The sequence below is a fragment of the Filicampus tigris genome, chromosome 12 (assembly GCF_054856515.1).
Source record: "Filicampus tigris isolate MCC_2025a chromosome 12, RoL_Ftig_1.0, whole genome shotgun sequence".
In the NCBI taxonomy this organism is placed as follows: Eukaryota; Metazoa; Chordata; class Actinopteri; order Syngnathiformes; family Syngnathidae; genus Filicampus; species Filicampus tigris.
In genome coordinates, this window is record NC_141228.1 from 7,147,501 (window position 1) to 7,164,616 (window position 17,116).

Sequence of the window (17,116 nt, forward strand, 5' to 3'; positions counted from 1 at the left end):
TCATCAACTGGCATTTCTCATATATGCCATGTTGCCACAAAATGCCACAAAATCAAGACATAGTTTATCATTTTAAAGATACAATTCTGACATCAGACAATTTAACAACAACCCACTTGAAGGCAGAAGACCAACTGAGGTAAAGGAACTACAGTACTTGAAACTCCTGGGCTAAATAGGGTTTCACTATTGTTTAACCTGCTATAATGCCGGTAAATTAATAGTCTGGAGCTAACTAGATATTGTTTATATCATATTATCAGGTTATTTCAGATTTTCAAACTATACTATGCTATTAATAGTAAACTAATCAGTTAAAACAGATACATGGTGTATAAATCAGCCAATATGAAGTTAACAGTATTGTCATGGCTTTGGACATAGAAAGGTGTGTAAAGTTTAGAGGAGTAAACATTTCAGAGAATTGGGACACCCCTTCGGTCTCGCGAACACAAAATAATGAGGGCGAAGGAGTAGAATTGGGAAACGCGGGGACAAGGGCCAGGAGTTTTGGGGGAAGCTGAGCAAAGTCACAATATTAGCAACACATTTTACCAAACAGATTCATGATACCCAGCTAATTAAAATCAAGCTTATACTATGTGATTTTAGTGGACAAAGCATTCACGTGTTTAAGTTAATTATGTTCGATGACCCGTTTACTCAAATCTTATATTAGTGATTTAATGACATTTGAATTGCAACAAAATCTTGACTAATTGGGTGGTTAGATTTTACACAATACCTGCAGGACAGTGATCTGGGATTTAGTTACAATAAATAAATAAATAACATTTGGATTTTGGGAGGGGAGCTGCTTAAGTTTAACTTAAGTAAAAGTTAAAATATGGGACAGAATGAATTTCACTACTTGGTAGCATCCAGAAGATTGGCAGCGACGGTAAATTAAGGGAGAGTTAGATCAGCACTGCACCATTTCAAAAAAGAAATTATTGTGATGCCATACACTGTATTTGCCCGGAACACAGAATGAAGCATATGTACAGCTTCTGCACGATGGGAGGGGTTGTTGCTGTGTTCAAATGTTGGCAATGTTGTCATATTTCTCAACAACGATCATGTGATTGGAGTCCACTTGTTGCAGCTTGTTTGACAGCTTCTTTGTGCTTTTGAAAACAAAGAAGTTTTAGTAGAAGTTCTCAGAATCAGTTGCCATCCCGTCCACAGTAGGCTTTCACAATTATTTTTTATATATTTTTTTTTGCTCCAGACATTTCAGTGTTTCTGGCGTTGTCTCGTTGGCACCAGTCTAGGATGTATCCTACCTTTCACCTAAAGGGAACGGCTCCAGCTCACCAACGACCCTAATGATGAAAAGGGTTGCACATCTGATCACCTTGTTGGCGTATTTGCATACACAGATGCATTTACATGCTGCGAAATATCCTGCAGGTACTGACCGCCAAATAATAATGTGATTTTATATTTTAAAGTTGCATGTAAAAATACGATTTTATTGCTGAATCTGTGGAGTGAGTGGTGGGGCGGGTGTCATGGTAAGAGTTGAAAGCAGCTTTGCATAATCTCATTGTAAATTTCAATATTTAATTTTTAATCAATTAATTAAAAAATAATGTATTTATCTGTGTCAAAATAATTTAGCAATAACAACATATCTAAATAAAAACATTTCAAAATGTAATATTTCAGATTTTTCCCCCACAAGACAAAAAAAAAAAGCTAATTACAAATTTCAGCTGTACTTCACTGAAATTGTCAACACTCCTGTATGAAGTGCAGATACATTTCACAATTACTAACTGCTTTATTGCCCATACTAAGTTGACAGTTTCACATTCCAGTTAGCAGACAAGGATTGCTCACTTTCTAAAACCTAAAACAGCATTATGGCTGTCAAAAGTTCAATAGCCATTAACAACGTCCAAACAAGTTTGTGAGTAGACGTTTTGGAAAAATATCTTGCTCGCCCAATTTGCTCAACAAAATGTCATTTTGGTGTAATTCTAAATATATTACATCTTGAAATTTGCAGAGAAACATAACAGTGACATGTACTGTACAGGCTCAATGTCAAACAGCAATGTTGTGTGGTACAGAGTGAAAGCATTCTCAATGTGACTCTTATAAAAAAAAAAAATAAAAATAAAAATCTTTTATGCAAATAAATCAATCACACTCGATGAGCTGAAAGTTCAAAACCGCATCATGGCCAAAAAAGTAAGAACATGAATTAGTTTGTTTTGTGTTCACCATTTCAATCCAATAAGAATGTATGTAGTTGCCAATGTCCACAGAGTGTCCTCCCTCGTCCATTGCAAGTCCCATAATCAGATGGAACAGGAGTTTGCTCTTTTTTGTGGTTTCGGCTTCCCAAAGTCTCTGTCATCAGCAGCACAGTGACTGAAGGAGCAAATTGTCTGCGAGAGCCTCCGCATGCCCAAACGGAACACACTATTGGACAAGCTGTAGATGACACAGTTGCAAAAACTGTTGCTAATTGCTAGCCAAGTGGTAATGAAGGAAAGAGCTGGGCTGTCCAGGACATGGGAGCTTTCCAACACAAAGTATATGATGTAGGGCAGCCAGAGCATATAGAACACGCTTGTGATGCGGAAGAGCACCATGGCGTAGCGTCGATCCGGTCCGTGTCCTCCTTGATGCCCATCCCTGTCCCCATCAACAGTTTCCATCTCTTGGCTCGGGAAGCGTGCCCGCCGTTCACTGATCTCCCTGTTGTGCTGCTGGCAAATGCGAAATATGTGGTAGTAGGTAAAGCAGACCACAAATGCAGCAGGTGCATACAGCAAGCACACCACAAAGCCTGTAAAGAGGGCTGAGGTAGGCCAAGACTGTGCACACCACTCAAAAATGTCCCCATGATAGCCTGGCTTGCCCCATCCAAAGAAAGAGGGCAAGAAGACCAGGCTGGAGTAAACCCATATGAGGGTGATGCAGCCCCGTAGCCGGCACGGCGTCACCAGTTGGTTGTACGATAGCGGTTTCGTTATAGCCAGATAGCGGTCCACACTGATGCATGCCAAGCAGGCCATTGACACACTTTTGAGAACAGAGATGACATAGCTGAAGACCTGACAGGTGATGGGCTCCTGGACACTTGCAGGGTAGTGGAGCAGAGACAGGGTGGGCACCAGGCAGCTGAGACCGACCAGAAGGTCTGCGTAGGCCATGGTCTGGATAAAGTAGCTGGTGTTGTAGTGATGTAGCAGCGGGGCACAGTGGAATACGAAGATCACCGTCAAGTTACCGACAATAATGAGCACTGTCAGGAGTACAACAACGGCAGTCTCCAGGATGCAAGCCTCTAAGCCTTCTTGGAAGCCCCAGCCTAAGGGACACGAGTGGTTTGAAGTACTGCCGGAAAATTCGTCTCCGCGGCTGCTATTTGGTGTGAGCATCGGGTCAGTCGTGGTGTCAGACAGATTCATTGTTCTGAGTTGGATCCTAGTGAGACAGCTTTATGGTGCAACTTCCGCAACAGGCAACGGCATGAAACTGCAATTGCTGACTCCTCTCCCACAGTTCCAGGTCCCTGTAGCCACCTTCACTTAATAGAGCTTAAGACGTTACCCTTGCTCTCTTTCACCTGACTCTCACATTGATGAGTCTCAATCAAGGGAACACTGACAGGAGAAAAATCGTTAGGGCTTTTGGAGGGATAGGACGAGGCCCTTCTTTTCCACTGGCACAGCATGGTTTATGAAAGAGGAAGGTCGCATTTAAGAGTCGCGAGGGGAAAAAAATGGCAGCGTCGAATTATAGCTGAAGTGAGCATCTGTCGTAAAGGTGAGGTTCACGCTGCTTTGCTTGCCAGCATGTGGCCTTTATCACCCATTTTGAAAGACCGAGAGGCTGAGGGCATACGCCGTTTTCACAAAGACAGAGGTGAAAGCGGTCACAAGGGAAGAAAGCTTATAAAGAGCTTCACGTATCAAACAAATTGTTTGACAGTATGAACAGAATTAAATATGTAAGAAACTTATTGGCTGATTTGGCTCCCCTTTCATGAAAGGTGACGAGAGTGGAGTTGCCCTTGCAATTTACAATATATTTTATTTCAGAGAGGAAATCCCCCCCTGGGAGAATTGGTCTTAGAAAAACAACATCCACGTGTCAATCACATCTTCGATAAACTGACAAGTTTCACTGTATTGGGGTTGCTGTGTTTGTAATCCAACAGCGAGCTTCCCTTATTTTGGTGGTCCTCTTGTCACTGTCTGGAGCTCATGTATGCCTAACCATTGTGAGAGTCAAAACACAGACACAGGCTAAAAAAACACGGGGATCTCCACAGGAGATAATGTCACAATTCTCTCAGCACACACAGGCTGTTGAGCGTATCAAGGCATCCATGTGCAGAAATTACAAAAAAAAAAAAAAAAAAAGCAGCACATCCAAAGTACTGCACAATGTCTTTTCACACGAATGCCGGAAAAAAAATGATTCGATGTATAAATCCAAGAGTGCAAAATTCCTCTCAATGTTCTGGATTTTGAGGACAAAAGGTGCATAAAATGGTCGTAAGGTGCGATGAAGGCATGAAATGTCAGACTCCCATGCAGGCAGGTGAAAGGACTCTCTAGGAGCTATGAGAGGCCGGCTGAATAAATCAGCGCTCCACTCACTTTGACTCCTCAGCAATCCAGCGCCACACGGAGAAAGTGTAGGGGCAATCCACCAACCGCTTTTTTTCACCTCAAACTCTTTACTTGCATTCTTGTGTTGGTATAGAAGCACGTAAAATGGGGGATTTTAGCCCATTTTTTTCCCCAGTGCTTATTGTGACCACAGCTTTTGTCACTTGCCTTTTAAAGCATGCTTTCTGTTGTAGAGGGATGGGGTCCGGTAGAGCCTTGCCATTAAATCTTCTCTCAGTATGTCTGTCGCTCTAAAAAAAATTGCTGCGCAACAAAAGGGAAACCCGCTCTAGGAGCATAAGAAAAAAAAAAAAAGATTTAAAAGAAAAGAGTCCCAGTCACAGTCCCTGTCCTCTGCAAAATGTTCCCTGAAATTCCAGAACAGGATAGGCCATTTTCTTAACATGTAAATCCTTTGGAGCAGGCACAAAAACAAAGATGGTCCTAAATGCAGTATGGAAAAAGCAATTTTAAAATGATGACTACGCAGATGGAACTGTGCTAATTCTGCAGCAAGCGAAACAATGGGACGAAGAGTCCCTCAGCCCTGGTGCAGTAAGAAGGAGAGATGATGTGACTGGCTTACACTTCCCTCCCGCCCTACCTCCCACCCTCCCTCTCTACACAGTCTCTCTAGCTCGCACATTCAATCTCTCTCTTTACACACACACACACACACACACACACACACACACACACAAGCGCCCTCCCTCTTCCTTGCTCTCTCAGCCTGCTCACTGTTGGACGACTCTACTCCCTGCCTCACCTGAGGCTCCAAGCCATTATTCTGTCCGTCACAATAGCTTTGCCAGTGGTACATCCACAGTTATTCGAAATATTAGCAAGATCCCACATTTGGTTTATTAACTACAATCTCGGGCTCTTTATTTTTCACTTTTCTTGTGAGTTTCACTTCATTTGATGTTGCCATCCTTTTGATCCCACATACACTGTCTGTCACTTGTCTTGGGATGCAGCTCATGACAATAAACAGTTTACACACCACTAGTGTGCATTCATCTTTGTAAGTACGGGAAAGGAGACTGTGTTAAACCTTCATCTTTATGTCAACATTTATGGAATCATTTTCTGACAGCCTGATTCAAATATACAGTATAACATTCTCAGCCACCTAAACAAGAGTACTGAGTTGTAGTAGTAAGGCATCACAGTCAACAAACACTCAATATTGACCAATTGTAGCAATAAAACATTCAAATCAATTCCTATTATTTGCACGGCCATTTTTTTTTTCAGACCAAAGCATTACATGTGAGTTAGGTATAGATTAGGAGAGGGAGAAAATAGGATTCTTAGATGCATTGAATGTAGATGGAATCAATGAACAGATTTCAACATTTGCTTCATAAATAACACTAACAGAAAGGGAATAAAAAGCCCACGTATGGAAGTGATTGGGCTGTGCCATACCCTATCATTCACAAAACCAGTATTTGAGTTTGGATTTTATTTTCACACAATAAAAGATTGTGTTGTGAAGCAGCATTACAGCCTACGTTGAAATGGTTAGCCACTGTTTGGTCTCCGAGCAAAGTGTTCTGCAAAATCATTTGCTATGCATTAATTAAGGGGTGCAGCATTACAAAAAAAGAGCTTTGATACATATGGAAATGTGGTGCCATATAAAAATGTCTGCTAACCAATATAACCCTCTACCGTTTCCACTACTGAGTAAATCCTGTAGTTACAACAAAGCAATATTCTTAAACCGAGTAAGGAGGGTCTACCTCCGCCAAACTGCCCCGAATGGCCCACCGGGAGCAGCGCCAGGCGAGTGTGAAGCGACGCTCGGACCCTGGGGCCACTAGGTGCGTTCGAAGTGTCGATGATCAATATGTCGTGCAATTCACATTATACTCGCAGCTAGCAGTGGTCATTGATGCAAGAGCCCAGTGATCCATCGCTAAGAGTTGTCACAGTTGGGTTGGGTTTGGCCAGCAGTCACTGGCTGAGCCACCTGTTCCAAATGGTCATGTTTGGTCTGTGTATAATTCTCAAGAAGCAGCCTTGCATTTTTTTATTTTTTTTACAGCTAAAATTTCATCCATATACAGTATCTATCTATTTCTATATCAACAAGATTCTACGTATCTTATTTGTTCTTTGTTTATCTATCTACATTTCTTATCTAGGTGTCCCTAATGCTCAGTCTGAGACACCACTGTCAGGTAAAACAGCCTTCAGCAGACACTGCCAAACGTGTCTCAGAAACAGTCATTTACTCAATAATTTTGCTGTTTCGATGGAAGGCATACCTGATTTGAAGCTCCTTTGTAGTGTATTTATTTTAATGATTCTGTATTACTTGAAAACCAGTTATATTGCCAGATACTTTGAATGGTATATACCAGACCTGGGCAAAAAAAAAAAAATCTCCTGAAGGCCACAATCTCAGAATGGCCACTGTGATGATGAAGTAAAAATAAAATGTCAAATATATGGTGCTTGTATTTTGAAAGTTGTGCATTTATTTGATGTGCACGTGTGAACTCTAGTACAAGCGAGGGAGCAAACAAGAGATACGACTTGTCTTAGACAAGCAATTCAAGTTTTCCCACTTTAATGTTTGAGGTCATCAAACAAATGTAACTATCAGACAAAGATAACCCAAGTAAACATGAACAATTAAATGGTGATTTTCTTCATGAGGGGAAAAAACAGGCTTATGCTTAGCCACCTGACCTTGTTTGAAAAGGTAATTGACCACTGCTGACCTAAAAGGACATAAAGGCTCATCTTACTTTTGCAAAAATCATCTGAATGATTCTTTTGGAGAATAGTGTATAGACTGATGAGACGAAAGTAAAAAAAAAAATAAAGCTATATTTTCCTTCTAGCTATTTTAAAGTTATACCAGTTGTGAATAGCCACATGGTAAGAAAATAAGTAACATTTATCAAAAAATCTGCATCAATTTAAGATACTGTGCGTTGATTCAAGATGCATCAATAATCAAATCAAATCATAGCCCTCTTAAATGAATCAAAGAGTGAGGTGGCAAGAGAACACGCCCGAGCCATCAATAGTTTTTTTCAGTTTTCTCATACATTTTTAATCATAATTAATTATTATTTTTTTTGGGGGGGAGGTCTGTCAGCGATTAACTGCGATACCATTTTCTCAGATCACTTCAAATGTTTGACTGATTTTGTATATTTTTGGTCAGTCAGATAGAAATGAAACAGCTGTCACTCCGTCAGGAGCCAGTCAATGGAGAGCTCAGCTCAGTGCTGTTCACCTTTGGAGGTGGACACTGATGAAAAACACGACCAGAAGGCAACTGTTAATTATTCATTCTTCTATCAAAGTGATCCGGCAGGAAACAAAGGTGAATGCTTCCCACAATTCAACCCTGTGAAAAAGACTTACAGACAAAAACATTCCTCTTTGTAATGTGTATTATGTGCATGTTATGGATGCAAATTAGTCAGTTTGTATGAAGGACAGACGGCAAAAAGTCCCTAGCGTGCAGAAGCAATAAATTTGATATAATAAAGTTATAAAGCTTGGGAGATGATATTATACGTAAGACTAACAGATAAAGTATGACTCATACACAGTCACAAGGGAAGGATGTTACATAAAAAAAACATTAAGTTATCAAGATTCACAAGACATTTATGGGACACACTTGCAGTACAAGATACTTATACAAAGTCGTTTTTCACCTTCAGTCACTGTATGCTGTGTTTACTTTAGAGCTGCAACTAACGATTATTTCAATACAGTTAATCTGTGGATGATTTTTTTTCGATTTATGAGTTTGATTAAAAAAATATATTTAAATGTCCACCCCTTTAAACAGAACATTATTTCATGTTGACAGTGCAGAAAACTGCACAAACAGGATGCTGCATGAACATCCCAGACCTATTAAATAAATGATGAATTTATATACCTGTATATGTTTTTACCTAAACGTTGATATCGAAACCTTTTACAATAGGCCATGGACCACCACAAAAAACAAGCAAATGTATGCCATACAATACATGCCTGATTGGCATTATTTTAGAACAGTAACATTTAAAGATTGTTCATTAAATTATTATCGTCATTGTAAGTGCAACCTATGTTTAATCATACACCATCTCGTCATTCTCCTAAAATAATGGGTGTGGAGTTTGCATGTTCTCCCCGTGCCTGCGTGGGTTTTCTCCGGGTACTCTGGTTTCCTCCCACATTCCAAAAATGCAAGGTAAGTTGATTGGACACTCTAAATTGCCCCTAGGTGTGATTGTGAGTGCGGATGTTTGTCTCTGTGTGCCCTGCGATTGGCTGGCAACCAATTCAGGGTGTCCCCCGCCTACTGCCCGAAGACAGCTGGGATAGGCTCCAGCACGCCCGCAACCCTTGTGAGGATAAGCGGTATGGATAATGAATGAATGAATGAATGAATGAATGAATGAAAAACTGAACCAAATTCTGATTAGATTATATTTATTAATAATTTCATTTCAGGGGTGGAAATGAATTTAGCAGCAGTGGCCAGCATCATGTTGCTGAAACATGATTTTAATGCGTGCAATCAATGTCTATACTTTTATGTTAATCCAACAGACTCTTTTCAGTATATTAAAAAAACATTTTTAATAAAAATACAACAACAACAACACAAAAAAAACCCCACTGGATCAGGTTTTGGAATTGATAGCCATTCAGGAGTTGTCCCGAATTTCCCAGTTGCCAATTCACCGCTGGTTTTAAAGTAAACTGCAGCTGGGAGTGACAAATAAACAACAAGTATGTTTTTTGTCATGGTCTGCCTTTGTTGATTTTGGTTTTTGACTTTAGTTTCATGTTTTTCCTTCTGTTCCTTTGTTTGTCTGTCGCCAGCTTATTGCGTCCACCTGTGCTCGTTTACCCAATCAGCGGCTGCCGTGCACTTGTGATGCAGCTTCGGTGGCCTCTGGGGTTTGTTCGTGCTTCTTCCGCACGGCAAACGAGGAATCAAAACTTAGCACTGACATTCTAAAATCCGAACGATTCCGGTCATGTATTTAGAACGTCTGACAGACCACACGCTAACAATTTCGTCCAGTCTCGTCAACGAAAACTCATATACGTCACGTCATGTTTTAGTCACCAAGAGCTACTGCTCGTATCGCTCGCTCAACTTATGTTCCGTGACAATGTCACGTAGAGCGTGACTGATGTCATAAAAGCACGTCACAGGAAGTGACTGACATAATAATCGTTCGGCACAATAAATCGATAATGAAATTCATTGCCAACACTTAATTAAGACAGATTTTAAGGTACTTTTATTAGTTTTTAAATGTCTTAACGGTCTTGGGCCATCTTATTTATCTGACTTGCTTTTATGATATCAACCCTCAAGGATCCTGAGGTCCTCTGGCACCGGCCTTTTAATTATTCCTAGGGTGAGAACAGAAAACGCCCCGCGACGCTGCATTCAGCCATTTTGGTCCGCAGAGACTGTTGATTTCTTTAAAGGGAGGCTTGATATTTTAAAGAGAGGCTCAAGACCTACCTTTTAGTTTGGCTTTTAAATAATTGATCTTACTCTTTTTATTTTGGACAATTTTTTATCCAATCTTATTGCTTTTTAGTTCTTAACTCTTTGATTGTTTTGTTGTTTTTATTATCATTATTATTTTTTTAGCTTTTAGCTCCAGTGTTTCCTCGTGGGGGGCCTCCACGCCGGGGGGTGTGCCTGGCCTCCCTGCACTATGTTTGGGCTCTGCCCCGCCCGGGGGTCTCTGTGGCGGTGATGCTCCCCGTGGCCATGGGCTGTCATTCCTCTCAACGTAGATGAGCTCCCCTTGGGTACTCTTTCCCCATATGGTTTCTCTGTGCCTTGCCATGTCTTTTTTTTTAATTACAGTTCGTCAGGTTATATGTGTGTGTGGGGGGGGGGGGGGGTGCATGTGTGTGGGTGTGTGTGGGGGTGTGGGGGTGTGTGTGTGTGCAGGTGTGCTTGTGGATATCTGTCATTGTGTATATTGCGAGAGAAGGAGGGAGCGGGTCTTCTTTTTATGTTGTATTTTGATGTTTTTATTGTACAGCATGCAAATCGTGCGTGCACTTGATTCGCTGTGGCGACCCCTGAGGGGACAAGCCGAAAGGATAACAACAACTTTGAGTTGCATTTTTATGTGAAAAGTGCTATATAAATAAAATGCGATTTGATTTGATATCGATTATATATTGATTCCTTGTTGCAGCCCTAATAAACTGTATATGTACAGTAGTGCTGAAGTAGAAGTGGTAAAGACCGTAGGGTCAAAGACAGGCTACCTGCTGGAATCACCATCGATTATTTTCAATTTAATCTCACACCACACAGTAGTGAAGTCGTGTCCGACCACTCGTTCAGGTATTTATATTCATTATTCTCACTCCTCTTGTCCTTGTTGCATGTAGGTCATGATGCATCTCTTTTTCATATGTAAAGGTTAGATGTAAATATTCCATCCAAGACACAGAGGAATAGACTGAATATTTGCTTTTGATTTATCTGTTAATGCTCAAATTTCCGCAACAATTCAGTCTGTCTGTTTTAAAGTCATGATGAAACTACGCCGTGTACTGGTCAAGCTTTAACATCGTCACCACCTAGCGCACGGTCCGCTGTCTTCTGAACTGATGGGGAATGCACTGCATACTTGTAATTGTACTTTTTATACACAATCACTGTATTATATCTAAAGTGCGTGTGCGTGTGTTTTATTTAATAAAGCTGGCGAAATGTTTTGAGAACGTGACAATTATATTGCACAGTATACTGTTTGGCTACACTCAGCAGGCAATGTGACACAGAAATGCTGTGACCAGAGAAGATGCTTTCGGCTGGATCTCCTTAATCCGAGCTGTCATATCAGTGTCAGGATGGCTGGGAGGCTATGCAAATACACGTGCACATGCACTGTACCAGTGCTAGTACAGTGCTGTGTGATATTGTACAAACATGGGGAATGTTTTGAATGAAAGATATACAGGTAAGTAACATAATGTAGTTGTACTGTGGGTATGTTTTTCTTTATTTAGATGCATATTTAATTTCAACTTGCCTATATGCTCCAGTTTGTTTACAAAAATACATATGATCAGAGGACATATTTTTTCCCTGTAAGTGAAATTCTTAAGGTTGTGAAGAAAGACCTGAGAGTCCTTTTCCGGTGCCTACTGGTCCATGCAATGGACATGTGAACAGGAGCTGGAGGGCTACATTATAGAGACATACAGAGAGCTGGGAGGGGAGGGGGCCGTGAATAGATCTATGCTGTAAGGAGCGGAGGATGCCACTAGTGTAGCTAGGCTGTGCGGTGACCCTAGAGTGCAGTTGGTCTCTACAGTTGGGCAGGAGTGGGGGCATGTTCCTTTCATGAATATATATATATATATATATATATATATATATATATATATATATATATAAATGAATATATATATATATATATATAAATGAATATATGTATTCATATATATATATATATATATATATATATATATATATATATATATATATATATATATATATATATATATGTTTCAAACTTATCGCGTTATCGGGCGGTAATTAAATTTTGTCATCGCGTCATGTTTACGCAGGACGCGTCATGTTAACGTGCAGAATGACCGCCCATGCATAATCCCACTCGGTGCAGTACAGTGAGCAGCAGAGCGGATGCGTGCGTATTTAATAGTAAAGCAGGTAGGCCCTCTGGGTAGGGAATTCATATTCTTAAAAAATACAGATAAATAAATAAGCATGAAGTCATTTGGACTCGTTGCAAACGGTGACGTACAGTTTCCCCCTGGCTCGCGGATGTCGCCCGTGGGAGTATAAGGAAGCATTTCGAAAGAAGAGGGCACCTTTAAAACTCAGAAATGTGAATAAGTTGGTTTGCCTGAGCGACTGAGGATGAGTAGAGAAGAGGGCTGTCTTATTCTGTGTGAATAAAGTCAGTTAATCTAACACACGACGTTTTGATAATTGTACTGCTTCTCACTCACTCAGAGACAGAACAGAGCATAACACTCATCCGTCATATGAGCCAATCACATTTGTGTGCACTTCAGGGACCACTTGGAAAACATAAACTATGTTTGAATATATTACAAAGGCCACATATAAATGTGTACATGACACACACACGCACATCTACACCCACCCACCCCCTCACGCACACACTTTGTTTGCACACATTTCTGTCACTGTTCTGAGGCCATTTTGCGGTTTTGTTTTTGTAGTGAATAAAAATACTGTTTACTACAGAAAGAATGTTAATTTTAATTTAAAATTTGTAATTTTCATCTCATGAGTATTTATTGTTATAATAAAAAAAATCATTACATATGAACACTATGTTGAATGGATATATCCGTCTTGTGTCTTATCTTTCCATTCCAACAACAATTTACAGAAAAATATGGCATATTTTGGAGATAGTTCGAATTGCAATTAATTACGATTAATTATTTAAGATGTGATTAACTCTTAGAATTTTTAATCGTTTGACAGCCCTAATATATATGCATACATATATTTACATATATACACACACACACACACACACACACACACACACACACATACACTACTTTTGTAGGTTTCAAATTACTTCTGTGACCACTGAGAGTTTTTCTTTCATTAACAGAGTGGTACCAACCATCTTGTCCACTAGTATAGTATATTGTTTTTAAAAGGCATAAAAGCCACGGGTTGTTGGTCGATGATATTGTTCAATGTTGTCACGAAGAGATGCTGACCCCTTAATAGACTGGCTGCTATGTGTGTCACTGAGCTATGGAATGGCAGGCCTAGAAATAGCTGGCCAAGCTTTTTAAGATGTGGGTTCAAGCGTAGGAGCACACCTTAGGCATGATCAGCTCGAGGGAAACGAAAAGGTTGTTAAAATGTCACCAGCAAACACCAAACCCAACCACAAATATAGTGCTGCGCCAGCTGAGAAAGAGTTATTTGTAAATGTCTCAGATGCCCTAAGGCCATGTGTGTGTGGGTGTGTGGTGGTGGTGTGGGTGAGTGTGGGGGTGTGGGTGAGTGTGTAAGATATTGTGCATTGTTGACTGTGTGATGAACGTAATTGTGAGCAATGCGACGCTGAACATGATACTTGCAATCTTGTGGGATCAAGCTCGCTAGTGACAAGCCACACTCTGCTAAATACTCGATAAATTAGTCACTACTAACCCAATAGTTTCCACCTAGGGGCAATAGATACCACAGGTGATAGAACGATCATCTATGAACAGGTTCAACATCGTTCATAAGCACAGTCATTTTATTTACATATACGAGTAATTTTTCATATAATCTGATCAATAGCGGTTCAGACATACTCCACTGAACAAATCAACCTTACTGATATGAGTATTTGAATTATTGGCAGTTTATATCATTCAAACTGTAATAATTCATAAATTAAATAAATAAATACTGATTTTCTAAAGCAATATTTTTCAAACTTTTGATGCCAAATGAGTTTCAGGATTTGCAACATGTTTTCTGAGTATACAAATTCAATTTCTGTACATATAAGATTTGTCTCCAATTGCTTGACGGGGAAGTCAACTCTAAAATGTCCTTTACAATAATATGTTCTATGCGGCCCCACTAGTATAAAAACGGCATCCTGATTATTATTGCGTCAATAGAAAATTGCAAAACCCACCCATTTTTATTAGGAATCGACCGCTATGGATTTTTTCTCAGGCCAATGCCGATTTTGGTCAGAAAAAGTACTGTATGCCAATTAATCCAAGACTAATGTAAAAATATATATAATTCATAAAATATTTCTTTCCCCCTTAATGCATTACAATGGGCGTCAATACACAGATTTTCACTATTCGTGTGCTGGCCTGGCACTTATTACCGGCGAATAGTGAGGGTCAACTAACTATACTGTATTGCAGAGCCTGACACAAAAAAATTTTGGGTGGTGGCCTGACAATGAGCCAAGTTGTGGTGGCCCTTGCAGGACCAACGCTGGGCCTGATTTGAAACAATACAGAACAAAATGAATAATTTAATTATTAATTTAATTAAAGACAAAGTCAACCCATACATTTTTTTTCAAGAATATGTTCTATCAATCAATCAATCAATCACATTTTATTTATATAGCACTTTTCATACATAAAAATGCAACTCAAAGTGCTTTAAAACATTCAAAGCAGGCCCTCTAGTTGAAACAAGGTATTCTGTTCGCAAATGTAGTTATGACGACTATAAGCGTGTAAACTGAATGTTAAAATTGAACATCCTGGCTGTCATGTTTAACTTGCTCGCCGAAGTACAGTTTGTTTTCTCAACTCGGGTTTTCTGAATATATGTGTTTACTCAGCTTTTGTTTAGCGCGTTTGGGCGGTCGCAAAGTTTTTCTCGTGATCCATATTGCTATTCCCAAAGATGTCAGTCTTGTCAATCCCAAACTATTTACAGACTAGGGAAGTGGACTTGCGCCTTGCTTATGAAAATTCACCCGCTTAGACGACGGGAAACTCCTCCGTAATTGAAACACGTTTGGTCGACCGCTAACTGTCACGTGACTGGGTCCTGCCCACTGATTCAGCGAATGTTTATCACTTACTCCTCTTTTGTAGTCTATGCACACTGATTTGCCAAGTGAGGATTTCATCATTTCCTCCTACTTTGCAGCCATCACCGGACTTGTTCTCCTTTTCGAGGCAGTATAAATACTCGATAATGTACAATTACACATTGTGAAAGCAAGATTGATGATAATATCAATGACGATATACTGTATATCGCCCACCCCTAGTCAGAAGAACATGCAGCATTCGTGTCTCGGCGTGTCACAACGTCCAACAACTAAGTATTGTGTTTAAAGTCAGTTGCATAAATATTTGGCCAGACAGTAGCCTATACATTTATAAAAATCTATAAATAAAAAAAAAAGTGAAGCATGCCTCCACCTATAGAGCTTCTGAGCTCAATTCTTGATATCATGTTCTTGCGCTTGTGGCACACGTCTACTGCTGCATATCAGACTTGAGATATATGCATTCTAATGTGGCAAAAGTGTGCGTGTGTGTGTGTGGGGGGGGGGGGGGGGGGGGAATAATGTAGTCATCATGAATCTGGGAGGTGACGTGCCACCCCATCCCCAGTGCCATCTGCTCCCGTGCCTCGAAGGAAGCGAGATAGCGCTGCCGCCGCGCCTCAATAAGCCTCCAATTATCTAAAAATAGTGCTAACTACTATTTCACATAAGTTGTCACATTTGGCAGACCATTTGAACATATTTAACATAGACTAGAGCAACCACAGATACAATATAGCTTACCCGACTGTTTGTGGTTCGCCTAGGATGGTCAAGTTAAAACGCACTTCACTTTTTCCTTGGTGGCGCCGGTAGGACGCAACCATTTCTTATTGAAAGGAGGGGAAGTTGGAGTGGGAGTAAGTTCTAAACACTTTTTACACACACTTTGGAGACAATATAAGGAACAGTTAGAATACATTTTATTATTGATAGAATCATTGCCAACACCCACCTAGGAGTCAAGGTATTTGGTTAGGGTGGCAGCTGCTACCCCTTGCCAACCTGCAAAACTGCCTTGGCTCATGTATACCAGCCGTAATTAGTTGGAGTACATAAAATGAAATACAATCAGCAAACCTCTACCATTTGGCCAATTATTTTGGCCGATGTTTGAAGAGCCATAATTGGACGATATAATCGGCCACCCGATTCAACAGTCGAGTTTTTATCCATCTCAGTGGGCGGCCATTTTGCCACTTGCTGTCGACTGAAAATGACATTAGAGTTGCTCAGGGCTCAGGTAATGACCAGTCACGGCTCACCTGTTTTCTGAGTTTGGTCATGTGACATTGGCTAGCTGAGCAGTGATTGGTCGTTACCTGAGCCCTGAGCAAGTGTGATGTCATAGATAGTCAGAGGTGAGACTAGTGGGGCCGCATAGAATAAATATATAGAACGTTTTTGAGTTGACAATACCTTTTAGTATATCTTTTCCATGAATATTATCTTTTTGTGTGTGTGTGTGTTCGTCGCTATTGACCAAATTAGATGAAAATGACCCATATATAGATTTAATTTCAACATTTTTGTGAAATACATTGAGAATCTACACTTAAATCATGTCTTGGTTGTATTATTTAAAAACTACTGGAAATGGGTAGACGCAAAATCTTAAAGAACCTGTTACTGTCAGTACTTCTTGACTCAATTTCAGTGTCACTCAAAAAGTAATATCACACAATTGTAAGTGATAAATTAGATGAATCAAGATTAAATGATTTCAAAAGCAATTGTTCAATCAACAATCTTGGAGCATAATTTAGATACCAAATGTGATATAACATTCATCAGGTGTTATATAACTACAATAACTACAAAAAAAACCCCTGTCCAGATATTCTAGTGATACGAACTGCAATTATTAACACTTAAACCTTTCCAATAAGGCAACAGTCCAATTAC

General features: G+C 40.0%; 2 protein-coding genes and 1 pseudogene across 2 annotated transcripts in view; all 3 read right to left on the bottom strand.

The window, feature by feature from the left end:
* Positions 1-5,194, bottom strand: part of gpr52 (G protein-coupled receptor 52) — a 5,879-nt gene extending 685 nt beyond the window's left edge. The window contains exon 1 of the mRNA XM_086048391.1: positions 1-5,194. This exon is cut by the window's left edge and continues 685 nt beyond it. Within this exon, the coding sequence (XP_085904517.1) occupies positions 2,310-3,428 (1,119 nt within the window). The 5' untranslated portion in view covers positions 3,429-5,194 and the 3' untranslated portion in view covers positions 1-2,309.
* The window catches only part of rabgap1l (RAB GTPase activating protein 1-like), a 115,371-nt gene that overhangs the window by 69,023 nt on the left and 29,232 nt on the right, over positions 1-17,116 (bottom strand). The gene's annotated exons all lie outside the window — the stretch shown is intronic.
* LOC147138221 (5.8S ribosomal RNA) lies at positions 6,441-6,570 on the bottom strand (annotated as a pseudogene).